At 34.9% G+C, this 16,302-nt stretch overlaps 1 protein-coding gene across 6 annotated transcripts in view; it reads left to right on the top strand.

Moving 5' to 3' along the window:
* LOC124157804 (transport and Golgi organization protein 1) overlaps nt 1-4,372 on the top strand; it is a 52,303-nt gene extending 47,931 nt beyond the window's left edge. For 3 of the 6 annotated variants that reach the window (XM_046532828.1, XM_046532824.1, XM_046532827.1), the window contains 3 exons: nt 118-165; nt 2,619-2,711; nt 3,389-3,421. In XM_046532828.1, the coding sequence (XP_046388784.1) occupies nt 118-165; nt 2,619-2,701 (131 nt within the window). In that variant the 3' untranslated portion in view covers nt 2,702-2,711; nt 3,389-3,421. Of the gene's footprint in view, nt 1-117; nt 166-2,618; nt 2,712-3,388 lie in introns of all 6 variants that reach the window. The other 3 variants (XM_046532825.1, XM_046532829.1, XM_046532826.1) reach the window with 3 other exon arrangements.
* The last annotated feature ends 11,930 nt before the right edge of the window (nt 4,373-16,302 follow it).

Consider the following 16,302-nt stretch of genomic DNA (forward strand, 5'->3'; position numbering starts at 1 on the left):
ATAAGAATCATTCAACTTTTATATTTTCTTTCATAAAATTTGAGTTACTATAAAACCCTGGGTCATACAAAAACAATAACTTTGTGTTCCTAAATGACATGTTTTTACTCCTATTAGTTAGACAACCAACCGAACACCAATTGCCCTACATCATGCCCAATGCAGGTGAGCTTGTTAATCATTATCAGAAGTAAAGAAAATAGGCGATTACCTCTGCAATAACCATGAATAATGTTTTACGAAGGAGGAATAAAGTATGAAATTCATTTTGAGAATACCATACACCTGATTCTCATTACTATACATACATGTAACTATTTTCTTTTATGAAGCATTAATTTGTACCTTTCCCTAAGGTGTCTCTTTCAAAGTTACCATTGTTGTGCCTCCTCTGTGCTATTTAGTTGTTGAAGTTGAACGTATGTTAAAAATTTTCTTGCAATGATTACCATTAATTACAGTTTAGTGAACCACACAGTATGATGTTGCACAAGGGTTGATATTTCAAGAGTGTGCATTCTGAAAAAATTGTTTCATAATCTCAAATGATGATGTGGTGTATGAATCACTATGCTACCACGGAAAGAATAATGTAAATAATGAAACTCCTTGTTGAAATGGCTAGACATCTTACTGCAGGTTTAAGACTCTCAGGATTCACAAGAAGCTGCGACCTGAATTTCCAATTCATTGAAAATAATTTGTTAGATAAAAGGTTAAGTTAAGATTTGATGAAAAAAATCCATTTAGCCATTCTCTCATAAATTTAAAATGGGAAAAGAAGTCCCCCTTTTCAAAAGGTGATTGCTTCATAAGAGTTCAGGTTCATTTACTAGCTCAGGGTGTGCTTTGCTTTGGGGGATGGAATTGCACACAAGTATTTAAACAGCAATGAACCACAGAAGAACCATATTCTAGGCTGAGGAGAAGTAGAGAATTGATGACCTGAGTGGCATAAGTTTGTGATGTCATCTTATCTGCAAAAGTATTTAGGCCATTGAGTTTTGGTCCTATATAGCTTGAGAAGTGGGAGATGGATCAAAAATGGAAGAAAAAATGTATATATTTTTTAAATTAATCAAAATTGACTCTAAAATATAATGGTTAACTTTGCATTCTTCTTGGTTAACATTGCCTTCTTCTTGGTCAACATAGCCTTTTTCATGGTTAATCATTGAATATAATAATTATTTTTATTGTTCCTAGAGATCACGTACCGTTGACATTGGAAGTCGTCAAAAAAGTAATAAACATAAATACTTATAGTTAAAATAGATGAAGTAGTTACAATTAAAGTTGCAGGATTAATATCTAAATTTTTACTCGTGAAAAGTTCTGGAATATTTTTGTAATCACACACACATGAGGATACAAATACATTTCTACTTACAACTTACAAATACTTTCCTTTAAAATTGAATCCTAGCTTTTGTCATTTTTTATTTCTAAATGTTGCCCCTAAATTGAACTTAGGAAGAATATTTGTAGTATTGAGATGTTGCTCCCTTTGCCAAAACTACAATAAAGAGATAAAAGTGAATATCATGGCCATGATGAGATGAAAAGATAACGATTTTGCCATTTTTTTGTTTTTTGCAAATTTTGTGTTCTCTTTTGACTGTAAAATATTCACATTTGTATTAATATGCTTGAAAATGAATTCATTTTGTGATTATGTAAAAAAAAGAGGGCACATTACACTGTTTTAAGGAGCTCATATGGATTTTCCTGTCAATGATTTTAGGACACTGAACTGCATTTTTTATGGTTGCAGCAGGATTTTTAAAATGTTCAATCGGTCACATTGCAGATGACACACTATATTTAAATTTTCACATGTTAAACAAATTCAGTAAAATTGCTTATGCCAGGATATCTACAATAGAATTATCACATTTTAACAGTCGATACTTCCATGTCCTGAAATGAAAGGTGGCACAAAGTTTTTGATTTTTATGGTAACTATGGAGTAGTAAGAAATGCATTTGTATCTGTTAATATTTTTGAGAACAAATGCAATTATTTGACCTCTGTAGAGTGAGTTCCAATGATGAATGCATGATGCGGAGAAATGATACAAACTCCCATATAGTAAGTGGCACTTCAGTAAGAAATACACCATTATAGTTCTTGGTGGCTACATAATCTTCAGTGCTAAAAAATAGTCTGTTAATGCATCAAATAGCAAGTATCAAGTGAAAAAATTTTGTCTCATATTTTCTAAATGTACAAGACAGTATTGATGCATATGTAACCACTTACGTTATCAATTAACTTGTTTGCAGTCATACTCATTGGGGACTTAAAATTGAAGTGACCAGGTTTGAAACTCAATCAAGTCAAATAATTTTTTTTCTGAAAAGTTTTTCTTTGGAGCTTGAAATTTTTCATCTTACTCTGATTTAAGGAAGCCCTCTCTGGAACTATCTATTAGTGTTATCTAATTGCATTTAGGAAAGCTGGGAACTTTATTCTTGTATTATGATTTCATGCTAACATACTTGTTTATGAATTTTGTATTCCATTTTGTGTAGGTTAGTTTTTTGACGACTGATTGCATGAATTGATAATGTGTTAGTGCATGATTGGTTTATTTTCCTTTAATGCAAAACAATTAGGAAGGAAGAAGTTTTCCAAAATACGTCGCTTCTGGAGCACTTTGGAATGTGCACCAAGTGAGAGTAACACTCACACAAAATAATGGTCATTTGGTAACGTATTGTCTAATATAATAAAATGTATGCCATGCCTGTAATTCCATGCTTGTTATATTAAGTGCTTTAATATTTTTGGAATGGTGAAAAGTCAAAGTTATTGGATTGAATGCATAATTAAATTTTAATGAGACTGACATTTAATATTGCCCTATGAAATATTTCACTCTGTTAAATGTGCTATTGATTTTCATTCCTACATACTTTGATGGGCAAAAAATTCAGTCCCTGGAAACAATCTTAACAGCATGAAGTGTCTGCTAAGACATTGTTTAGAATATTGTTGAAATGACACATTGCAATATTTCCACTTATAGATTTATTTTACACTACGCGTTTCGTCGTTACAACGACATTTTCAAGTGTGACAAAAGTCTTAAAGATTTTTCCTTATATATCTTGGTGCTTGAAGGGGGGGGGGGGAGTAAGATGGAGAATGGGGTTTGGGCGACAAGAAGTGAGGATGTTGACGGCTGTGGGGGGGGATGTGTCATTTCAACAATATTACGAACTTCCACCACATCGTGCCTAACATCATACAAGATATTGTTTAGAATGCTTAATATCTGGATGTTTGCCAGTTATTTCTCATGCTTAAGTAAGCTAGGAAATAAAAGTTTTTTATGTGACTTCTTGATGGAAATTACCCACCATGTCTTCTATTATTTCCGCAGGTAGCCGTTCAAAAGGAAGTCACTCAAGTGAGTCTGATGTGTTAGAAAAATCAAGCAGGCATGGGGGAAAGTTGTAGCAAAATTTTTAAATTTTAATTAATCAATTAACCAAGGACATATTGATGCCGTTTTCTGGTGTTATTAGCTTGATGAGTGATTAATTGCATCAGGGAAAGTAAGTGAAAAAATGTTAATAAAAATTTTATGAACTTAAAGTGTGAATTTCAACCAACAAAATGAAAAGATATTTTATTGGCTGTGAAGCAAGACCCATGTGACTGGCTTGGTATTAGGTAGGCTGTCATGGCAGGAGTTCATGCTGCAGTGAATTTTGTAAGGCTATTGATTGGTAATAAATGACTTGTAATTTTATGTCAAACTTTTATATAGTTGGAATTTATTTGTTTTGTTCTGAATTGAATGAGGAAATCATTTATTGAACTCTTTCGATGTATGTATTTACCATCTGAGGCATTTAGTGGCCTTTGACAAGGCTAATTAATCAATATTGATCAAATGTAAATTATTTCAAACCGAGACAAAATTATGGACTCTTGTTGGATTCAATTTGTTTGTACTATTGGCAACTACTTCATGTCGACAGTCATTGCATTCAGTGGAGTTAACTTCCCCATGCGGTATCTGTGAAATATTTAAGCCATTTTTTTTAGCTCGAGATAGAGCAATATGTACATTGTTGTCTGCAAATGCATTTGTTTTGGTGTTTGAAATGGATTTGGTTTCGAATTGTTTAATGTTAAGTGGGGAAAAGTGATTTTATCAGTTTTACATAGTGATTATTAAATTAACACAACATATATTTTATTGCTCTCAGAAATCAATGCAAGTATTTTTAAATGTTCCTGGAATGAAAATTTTGTCAGCATTGTTGAAAAATGGTAACATCTTTATTGATTATATTGATCCTGTTATTTTTGTTATGTTTTTATCAAAATAGTTATAAAATAATTTGAGTCTGCTGAATGTGATATTTGTGTTATTTTTACTGGTCACCCATTCATTGTTTGAATGTTTTTTTGCCTAATATTTCTTATTGCTCGTGGTTGCTATATTGGCATAATTTTCTCTGAGAGTGAACTCTTGAAATCCTTTCTTCTGCATGTAAATAAAACAATACGCAATGTTTGGAATATGCATAATGTAGTACGTATAAACTTAGGATTTTGGTGCATTACATCATTATATTTAAATAAGTTCAACAGATTCAGGCTTCAATTGGTGGAAGTTAGACATATTTAAGTAAATGAAAGGTCGTAGCACTTTTCCACAAGAATTTTTAATTCGTACAACGCGTTTCAGCTCACTGAGCCATCATCTTGTACCAGATGATGGCTCAGTGAGCTGAAACGCGTTGTACGAATTAAAAATTCTTGTGGAAAAGTGCTACGACCTTTCATTTACTTAAATTATATTTAAAGGCCATTTTACACGGGGTGCATCTTTGTGCAGGTTAGCACTGAAAAATATTTTGAAATCATGAGAATTCAATCTCTGAATTGTTATTAAACTGTTACCTGAAAATATGAACAGGGGCTATTTTGCCATGTCGCATCCATGCATTCTAGCAATTCACCTCCTTACATGATGGAATTTTGACTGTGCCTTCGTATATATGTCAGATTATGCAATTACATGCCCCGTGTGAAACAGCCATAATGCATGGTGATGTGTTGCATCAAAACTTTAAAGACTGAAATTAAACCTAAAGTATGCTTTTTGAAATTTTTCCATTTAAATTCCATGTTGAAATTCAATCAAATCATACTTGAGATACATATTTCTTTTTTTTGGTAGTGTAAAACCATCATTTTACTCTTATAGGTACTGCAAAAAAAGAGGAAGGCAATGTAAATTGTAAGAAAATTAAAATTGTGGGTAAGCTAAATTTTGTGTTAACAATCACTGAAGGTAGGCCTAAATTCTATGTTTTGTGTAGTTTAAATCATGCCTTAATCGAAATGATGATAACAAATAAATTGATTGATACCAAAATATCTTTGAAGTGGCATGTACAGTATAACAATTTCTTCATGTGGAAAAGGCAGTTGTTGAATTGGATGCATGTCATCAATTAACCAAGGAACATTGACGTGATTCAGCTAAAAAAAAAAAAATTAACTGTATATCCTATACATTACCTGTGTTCATGTTTTCCCTGGACCAAACCTTTACCAACTATAAGGCCAGTCCTGGCCCACTGGGACATGTCCTGGTACACCCCCCTGGCTGGAAAAAGTTCATATTCTTTTGCAAATGATATGATGTTTAAAGTGAAGATCTACATAAAACTAAGCATATACATATTTACATTCTTATTTCATGTGTTTAGGCCTAGAAAAGCCTCTAAACTCTTGAATTTTTTCTGATTTTTCTATGAATTTTGTGGAGATCACCTTTAGAACCCCCGTTGATTGGGGAGTATTCCATTCCCCCAACCCACCTGGTGCCCATTTCTTTTTTGTCCAGTGCCCAGGCCAGGAATTATAATCCTGCGGAATAGTAAAGACTTGACCTACACCACTACCTAGGCAGACTTTCACGTATCTTAAATGGTGGGATATTAAAAAGTTGTCAATATTATTAATGGAAGGCGTCACACTCTGTAGAAAGAGAATTGTTTAGGAGTTGAGGAAGAGATTGATATTACAGCATGAAAAAGCTGGTATTTACTGCTTCCCCACCTAGACGAGGTCATTTGAGTTGGTGGTAAGCCAAGGGGTACAAGTGATTTATTTTTTCTATACACAGTTAGGTACAGAAATTAGGAATAAAAAACAAACGAGATCAATTAGATGTTTAGTAGTGCATTTGATTTTCCACTCGGTGTCAGCACAGTACAGAGACTCACTCGCATCCCTTGGCAACCAATTTTTGTGTATTTCTTCTAACAATTAACTTTACCTAACTCTGTTGAGAAAAAAATCACTTGTACCCCTTGGCTTCTCAACCCCTCATTTGTAGTATTTAATAATCACGGGATAGGCTGTAAAAGCACCGATATCATAATTGGGCTTGCCTTTAGCTTTTATTTTCATTGAAAAAAAAATAATTGTATTGCTGTGGCAGAACGGTAAGAAAAATTTGTGGACCTTCCAGAATAGATGGCTATTATTTGCTCCAAAGCAGAGAAGACCCAGCCTTCTGCAAAAGTGCTCCATCATGTCTGTCCATTTGCTAGTCTAACGCTTCTCTGAGAATCCGCTATTTCTTAACGTCTCCACATCTCTTACCTTGATTCTAAGTCGTCCGTGTATTCCAAGTCCATCCACCCTTCTGGCAATGGGATGTTTCCATCACATCACTTTTTCAGCTCCCCTGGAGCAGTATGTGCTGCGACTTTCAATTCCATAAATGCCATAACTTTCGACTCTTTTTCAACAAGATACCAATCAAATTCCATACTGCACAATCACACCAACACAATCAAAGGGCTTAAAGGGATAACTATATCATCTGTACGGTGAAGGCCCGGCAGTATTTGGATGCATACTTAATAAATCAATCAATAAATAAATAAATCAATAAAACAATCACATCAGCACAATCAAAGGGCTTAAAGGTATCACTATATCATCTGTACGGTGAAGGCCCGGCAGTATTTGGATGCATACTTAATAAAATCACTTTGAATATACTTGTTGGTCAGTAAAATAACTGTAAATGTAGTTGAACCATCCATAACAGATTTAATGGACAAGAAAATTGTGATTGGTTGCACTCTTAGATTTTCGTCGATAAAAATACTGCGACGAAATCCTCTGTCCCGCCAATTTCACCAATGCTATCACCCAGCATGAAATGGACCCAGACAGGAGCCAAGTAAATTGGCTAAAAGTCCAATGGCTTTGTTAATCATCTGATTCGTGGTCGTCTATGTTCACTCCTTAATGTTCCACTTTTCTCCCCTTTAGACTCTCCCAACCGCCTCCTCTATCTCCAGCTCCATAAAACTACCCTATAATGACTGTTGCTGCCTGTTTTTGGGCAGCAGCACACCATTTGCTTCCTCTGGAACAGTGTGATAATGAAGGAAACTCACTGAAAAATTGTTAAAAAATGATACAGAAGAGGGTAGTTTCCTTCATCAAAGAAAACGGAATGCATTGATTGCGAAACGAAACCACCCTATTACCAAAAACCCTAATTCAAAATAAAAATTCATTCTTACGCAATTTACAATTACAGAGTTAACTGTGATTTCTGATCAGCCAACATCTATTTTTACAACAACAAGAAAAAAGAGTTTTGAAATATGCAATGAAAAGATTTTTACAATAATAATTAAATATGAATCACCATTGTTTTACTTTGGCCTTTAGCCATCAAAATACTATGTTAAAGTACCTGAAATTGACGTAGGGGTACAAGAAAGGATAATATAAATAAATGTCACTTGCTTTGAAACAGACGAACCAATGTTGGGAGGTTTTGCATGGACTTCCTTTTGCTGGACCCCATCCAAGAAACCTTTCGTTGCACTTTTAATCCCATACATTGATGCAGTACCACTCTCATAGCTAAAGCGTACTTTACTTCCTGGTTAGACACTCCTGTCAAATAATGCCTCTGAAAAGTAGAGATCATTTTTATTATTTATTCTCATCTTGTATAAAGGATAAAAATCTGTTCACATTACACTACACCATGAAATTGCCACTCCATAACTTACTTCCTTACAAATCATGTTTCTTAATTAATTTACACTTATCTATCTCCTACCCTCGGGTGTAATTGATTACAGACTCCAGCATTACAACACTGAAGGAAGAATATTATATATGATGATATATTTTTGAGGTGTAACTTGTTATTGCATGTAGGTACCCTAAAACCTGAATATATAGTGTCTATCAAATTGCCATTAGCATTAAACGTGTTTGTGTCATTCAGGAATCAATGCAAAAAATACCTTGAGGTAAACTTATTACTGGATGAATAAATTCTTCCAAGCAAACTTGGCACGGATCTACACATGCAGGGGTGGATTCAGCATCAAATTTGGGGAGAGGACATGTCCTGGAAGGGAGGAGTATGGAATACCCCCCATACATCCTCCCCCCAGACAGAGAGAGAGGGTCCCTGTTAAAATTTTTTTAAATGCCCATTTTTTAACGCATTTATGGAGCCTAAAATTTCATTTTGATTCTTAACAACAGATGAATTTGAACAATTTTAGGCATTTAAGGATAAAAAAAAACTATAAAAGTTATAAAAATGTATCAAAGTAGTAATCTTTTTGATCAAATTTGGGGAGGAGTCATGACCCCTGTGGACCCGCACCTCCAAAATCTGCCGCTCCGCTATTGAAAAATTCTTATAAGAAATTGGGTATTTTTCTCATGAGAAAAAAATCTCCCGCCTGCGCCATCGGATGACCCATGGCCACCTATAATACAGGCCGGAACATGCAATTTGGCGACAGCGCTTTACGTGACGTCAGGGGTGCTACTCTGCACATCGCGGGGTGCGGTGGATCGGCCTCTCAGCTGTTGACGTTAATACGGTTGGACCTCCGTTCACCTTCCCTAAAGTTAAGCTAAAAATTACGGTAGGGTTGAGTTATTCGAGTAGTTATATTTCGTATTTTAACAGCTATTTATTAAAAGTAATCGTGAGAACTAATAACAAGCCAAGGGATACGAGAGATTATTCACGGAAATATATTTAAGTACTGCGATCGACGTCCCAGAAGTTCAGACCAAGAAGGAAATACCGTTTAGTTTACTACTTAACCCATTGGTTGTTAATATGGAAGAACACCCTATAAAATTTATTGACTTAGAAATAAAGAGCGGCTTTTAAATAAACATCATTTCACCTCCCTGCATAACCTAAAAAATTAACATGTTAAAAAGTAATTCGTTATTTTCTAGCACCTTTCGTCGCGGTATTTCAGGAGAGAAAAATAATTTATGAAGTTCAACAACATTTATTTAAACTAAAAATCAGATATATACATTTTCCGGTAAACATTTCATATTGAAGAGGTCAAACAACCTCACAATGTCACAAGACATGGCCATAAAAGCATAAATATTACTCCAGAAAGTGGAATAAATAAAAGCTGCCACCGGTTCTTAATTTCAATTTCAGCTGGAAACAACCTCCATAGATCTTGCCATTTGAAGTTCACCGATGAACCGTCACCAGCAACAGCTATCAGTTTCACAGGCACCACATTACCTGATGGAAAAAAATGATCAGTACAAATGTTAGGGCTAATTAGAAAACTATGTGATATAAAAAAAACTAGTCTTAGCATTATATAAATTGGACAACGTTTAAAAAATATGAAGCCACAAGGAAGATAAATATATATTCAATCTAATATTTCTTAACAACAAGATCAGTATAATGAAATATTAACGACTTCCGAATTGGAAAAATATCTCAACAAATTACATTATACTAACATTTAACTCAATACTTATTAAAAGAAAATCAAATTTTACAAACGAGAGGAAATTATTGAATTAATCTCGATAATGGTAGCCACAACAGGTTCTTCATAATTGATTATATGGCCAAATTTTCAAGGTTCACTAACAAACGTTCACTCAAAAGGGAGTTTTAGCTGCAGAGAAAATTATTATATTGTTCTAAATACTACATACATATTTGTAATTTCACTCAGCACTCATGGATTTTCCAATATACCTACTGTATTGGAAGGCGGCTAGACGTCAATTTACTAAGTATTTTCAATATGAAAACTTATATAGTCATTTCCTCAGAAGTTCTTTCATGATCCACTAATTCATACAATATTCGTTCATTTCATCTTTAATTATTTCCACAGATTTTCATGCTTCACTGATCACAATAAGGAGTTTTACCTGCAAGAGAAAGATGGATTAGTTCAAAAATACCACGTATAGATATATCACTCAGTACCCTTGGATTTTCAATATACCTAGAATATTGTAAGGCGGATAATTATCAATTAAGGTGCCCTTATCGATAAGAGAACAAATATTGACATTTCATCAATGTTCTTTCATGTTCCACCGATTCATAAAATATTTGTTGATCTCATTTCCAAGATTTACATCTACTTATGTTCACAGGTTTTCATAGTTCACTGATCACAACAAGAAGTTCTACCTGCAAGGGAAAGATGAATTAGTTCAAAATACCACTTATATATTCCGTATCACTTAGTAGCAATTGATTTTCCAATGTACCTTCAGTAGTAGAAGGCGGCCAGATGTCAAATTAGCATGTATTTCGGAAATAATGATAAATATTATCATTTCATCAGCAGTCTTTTCCTGTTCCACTGATTCATACAATATTTCCTGATTTCATTTCTTAGAAGTACAACTCATCTACTTATTTTCACAGATTTTCATGGTTCACTGATCACAATAAGAAGTTTTAAGAAGAGGAGAGGGCCTGAAACACTGTGGGAGTAGCACCAGGGGACAACTTTAGGCGATCTAACTCGTAACTTTTCACTTCAACGTTCTTATTCATGTAAGTTACACGGTGTAGGATATCCTGCTCAGCAAAATGCTTGACGCAAACTATTGCGCTTGAAGAAAGATTCCAATCCTTCCGAGGGATATTCTTCAGCCACTTCTGTCAACTGCGTTCATCTTTGGTGAACTGGAACACAGTCACATACCCCTTGTTCTTGGTGGATAGGTAGTTGCTTCTGCAATATGGCACACGATAACGTTTGGGCACCTTAAATGAAAACAATGGAAAGTTGCATGAATAAAAATAGTTTCGCTGATTACAGAAAAAAAGGAGTGCATTCATGATTAGTTTGGAAAATATGAATGACATTAGTACCTAGAAACATTAATAGAGTTAATGAGTAGCCATTCTTCCTTCAATAATATACGACGTTATTATAGATACAGCTACACATAGTTATTCATAAGGCAACCAAATATAGCAATCACTGTTAACTCAAGAATAATAATATTATAAAAAACAACGCAGCATTTAAATACCCGACAAATACACTTCGTTTCATTTGTGTTCTCTTAATGTTCCTTCGTGGCCGGCCGCCAAGAGACGCAATGCTTTGGATGAAATACTGCTGAATATCCACTCACAATACACTGAGAATATCTTTTAACTATTTTACTTGCCGTAAGGCAAAACACAGTACAGAAAAATAATTCTTTTTCCCCATTTAAAACCAGTATTGTTGCACTCTCAATTCCCCTCCATTAATGGCCGGCCGGCATGTGATCACAATACTTTTGAAGTAATAAACGTGATTTTCCTCCTTCAGCTCCCAAAAAATATCTTTAAACTATTGTACGTACCTTTAGCCAATGGGATATCCACAAAATAAGTCCAGTTCTGCCTTTTTAACAAGAGATTTAATGCTTCTTAGGTCACACGGACACTCTTCACGCATAAGTCGCCATGCTCTTAAGCAAACACAATCGCACCCCGGCACAGCGTTGCCAAAATTCCATGTTCCGGCCTGTATTATAGGTGGCCATGGATGACCGCATCTTTGAGCTCTTCATCATCCTAAAATCGCCAAGGTTTTTGCTACCTGCCAATTCATGTTTCCTGCAGCTCGGCTATCGCTAACATTTCCTTGAGTGGGAACCCTACAAACACAAAAAGGATCAAATCTGTATTTTAGGGAGATTTCAAAATACATCAAATCTAGATTTCCAAATCCTTTTTAAATACGGATTAAATCTGTTTCCGAAGTTTCTGCGCCACTAGCGGCGCTAGCGTCGGTGACGTAATTTTTCAAAATGGCCGAAACATTAGTGATTGTGTGAAAGTGTGTTTTGTTATTGTTACTAAACGACTGGTTTTGACCGACACGCGCTGCATATGGTTTATTTGCTCCATTATCTGTTATATTTTTCCTTAATATCCATCGATTGCATAAGTATCGTATTTGCACCTCACAGTAGCCTGGATCTTCCGTATGTAGTGAACTTTATCATTCAATATACATGCATAGTTTTTTTTTAAAACTATATTCCATTACGTTGGTGCACATTTATCTATTACGTTGGTTCATTATGAGCTTCATTTTATGACTGTATCGTAATGTTTCAATTTGTAAAGTGCCTCTGAAAATAGTAATGAGGGATGGTCTTGGCAACAAAAACGACGACGAGGAGAAATTTTTCGTTTCTCAATGTTATTCGGTGGGCTTATTGAACCCTGAAGTCTGAACTCCGTTTCCATAGTTCCCTTCAGATTCCTTCTTTTGAACCTGGTTTCTCCATTAACTTTTTTCTTACTAAGCCCATGGTTGAACTGTGCTTCTAGTGTACTCAGGTATGTTAACTTCAATGGCTTTGTTATTATGAACTTGTTTTCTAACTGAACTTTGCAATATAAAAATTTTATCATTTCTCTCCCTAAAAATTCACTATAGAGTGACCGTTATTGGGCCCATGGTTGAACTGTGACTTCAATGGGCTCACTTATATTGACTTAAATGGCTTTGTTTTTATGAATCTGCTTTCTATCTTAACCTTGTATTATAAGCATTTAACTCTGCCGTGAGTGTCGTCATGTTTGTTGATTTCAATGCCTTTGTTTTTATTGATCTGCTTTCTCCCTGAACTAGTACTTTAAAAATTTATTTTATATTGACTGCAAAGCCTTTCACTTTATCCACCTGCCACTTTTCTATATGTAGTATATTGTGTTTATCTTTCCTCCCTTTCTGGCTGTGGCAGGCCAGTGCAAGGGGCAGGAGGAGGCAAATGATGCTCAACATCAATTAGATTCATAGTAATTTGGAATTCATATATAATGATAATAAAAAATACTTGTGATTTTTTAATAAAGCATCAATTACTCTATCTCATGTTTTTTAATCCATATTATTAACCTTTTTCCTCAAGTCAGTGTATTATTGCGAAGTGGTTACTTAATGTATTTTTCCACCTAAAAATCTATGACATTGATAAGGGCACATTAAAAGCTAGTTGAATTAATAAATTATTAATTTCACTTTAATTTGAAATGCTTGGAATTTGTATGTGATATAAATAGATATTTGTACCTTTTTAATAAAATATCAATTATTATGAGTCATGTTTTCTCAATCCAAATAAACAATCTTTTTCCTTCAAGTCAGTTTATTATTGCATAGTGGTTAGTTAATTTTTAAAGATTTTGCTTATTGGGTGCTTGATGATATAATTATTGTTGGAGCTAAGGGGTGAATAGGTAGAGATCTTATTGTGGTGGTCAGAGGGTTTTCCCTTCAGGGAAGCTTCCTCAATATATTTCATTAATTGTAACGCAAAGGTTCCTTGATAAAAGTTCAAATGAAAAGCAGTACTGTAATGTATCCCTGGAAAATCTAGATACTGAAATCTGGATTTAATCTCTGAAAAATCTGTATTGTGGGGCAAGATATTTCATGTATTAAATCTAGATATAATATGAGAAAAAGAGGACATAGCAACACCTTTGCAACAGATTAAATCTAGATATAATTGAGATTTCGTGGATTTCAAAATACGTGTTTAATACAGATTTAATCCTTTCTGTGTTTGTAGGGAATGTAGTAATAAATTAATGCCACTTCATCTTTTATTAGCTTTCGCTTAGCAGTTTCACTTTTACTGTAATCTGGGTGATGAACTATAAATTGCCCTACTGAAATAAACATCCACTCTTGCCCAATCAAATTTATGGATGGACTCCCATCCTCATCTAACTCAACTGGAAACTCAGCGACGACATACTGCTTAAAAAAATTTGTTCCAGATATTAATTAGGAGTAACGAGACTTTATAATATTAATCAACAAATTTTGCAATTGCAACATTGCCTACATACTACTACAGAAACATAAAATTAACTGGTCTTTAAAGTGAAATTTTTAAGTAAATGATGAGTACTGATCTGTGCCACTGTTAAGTTTCTTATAAATAATAATAACATTTATTTGCCGGGAGATCTTGGTACATGTTCCATGATATAGGTACGGCACGGCTTTTTTGTTGGCACTTTAGGGCTTTCGTAATTCGCTTAGGCAAATTTGTTTAAGAGCAAGTAGGGGTTTGCTGACTTTTATCAATAATGTGTGTAAAAAATTTTCAAATGGAAACGTGGAGAAGTTATCAAGGACTCTGTAATCTTTAATGCAACCGGTCCGGTGTATGATGAATGAAAATTTTAATAGGTCATGGAGGCCTATTACGAACGGCTTACCGCATGCGGTGAGATACCGCCTGCGGTATCATACCGCCCCGAAGCGCGTTTACCGCCCCCGAGCGATTACGAGTGGCCACCGGTCGGTATCATACCACGGCTTAGGGGTCGGTATGATACCACGGCCAGCTACCCCGGTGGTGAGATACCGACCCCCTAATGGCGGACGTCTGTTTACCTTTTTCGGGTCGAGCTGGCGTTTTTAAAACAAAATATCCGACGATAGAGACTCGGAAGTTATCATATTTTGTGTTATTTATAATATTAATGTCTGAGTAAGCGTATAAAATATAAAACTGGAGCCGACTGGAGCAGTTGAACAAAAAATTTATAATACCCATATAACAACGTTGTAGCAGTCTGAGCCACGGCCGTGGGAGATGGATACGTTGATTGTAAGTTGACCCTCATTCATTTATTTAATTAGAACAATTTGGATGTATTTTAATGTCCGCTATGTTTTTATATGCACAAACCTCTTCCATTTCTTCATAGGTGCCGGAAAATTCGTCGTTAAGGACTGCCTGTGCTTGTATTGTATGGTGAATACAGCTGTTGCTCGCCGCTTGGAGATTTCTACGAACATCTTTTGTGGCAAAATATTATTTTTTCAACGTGACAACTTCTTGTATAGCAAGGTGAATACTACTTTTGCTCGCTGCTTGGAGATTTCTACGAGCATTTTCTGTCCCAAAATAGTGTTATTTTCAACGTTACAACTGCTTGAATTGTGTGGTGAATGTAACTTTTGCTCGCTGCTTGGAGATTTCTACGAACATCTTTTGATTCAAAATAGTGTTATTTTCAACGTAACAACTACCGTTAATCACAGTGCCAGTGGTTGTAATGCACAAGTTTGACGAGGTTGACAAATATCTGCCAAGATCTGTAATTATCAGTGTTCCATTGTGATTGGTTTGTAAACAGTGGTATTACGCTATCGAGAAGTGTCTGATAGTAATGTAAAAATTGTCAGTGGCGTTTTTACCTTCCTCATTCACCGCAGAGATTACATTTCACGACCAAGCTATCAAGTTCAAAGCCATGTGTGAAATTTGTTTATACTAGTATATCAATCGTACCAAGGAATTGTAGTGAGAAAAGTTACCTGTGCCACTTGCGTGGGATAATCTGAGGCTTAAAATCAGTGATTAAATAGTTGTTTTCATCATAGCGAGCTCTTCATTGTAAGGTTTACGTGATGAATATAAGAATGGTAGTGACTTCCAGTTTTTGATGATCCTATTTACCATTATTTATAATGGTGTGAGCTTGTATCGATTGTGGATTTTACCTGAAATATTGAAATAAGTTGTAGCCTGTGTGTGTGATTGCCGCGGAACCGATTCGCGATCTCATATGTTTATTGTGGGCAAACTGTTTTGCTGTGGTTGTGTACCCGTGAATAAACCAAAGAAATGGTGAAACTCTGTGACATTATATTGAAATAAAATTTTCTTGTAACCAGTAGTGCATATCTTGTGTTTTTTAATTCTCCATTGCTTTTCATAGATAACAGCCAAAAAGTTATTTTTCGTTATTTTAAAAAGTGCCTTTCTTGTTCTCTGAATTTGCATTAGGTTTCCAAACCCCGTTACTTACACGAAAGGAATGCAGAGCAACAGATATTTTGTCATTTCACAGATGTTGAGTGTCGTATTGTCTGTGATTAAGGGTCTCCAGCTAAGTATTCGTGGTGGATTTTCATATATTTTTTAAGAATGGGC

This window comes from Ischnura elegans, chromosome 4 (assembly GCF_921293095.1).
Source record: "Ischnura elegans chromosome 4, ioIscEleg1.1, whole genome shotgun sequence".
NCBI classification, from domain to species: Eukaryota; Metazoa; Arthropoda; class Insecta; order Odonata; family Coenagrionidae; genus Ischnura; species Ischnura elegans.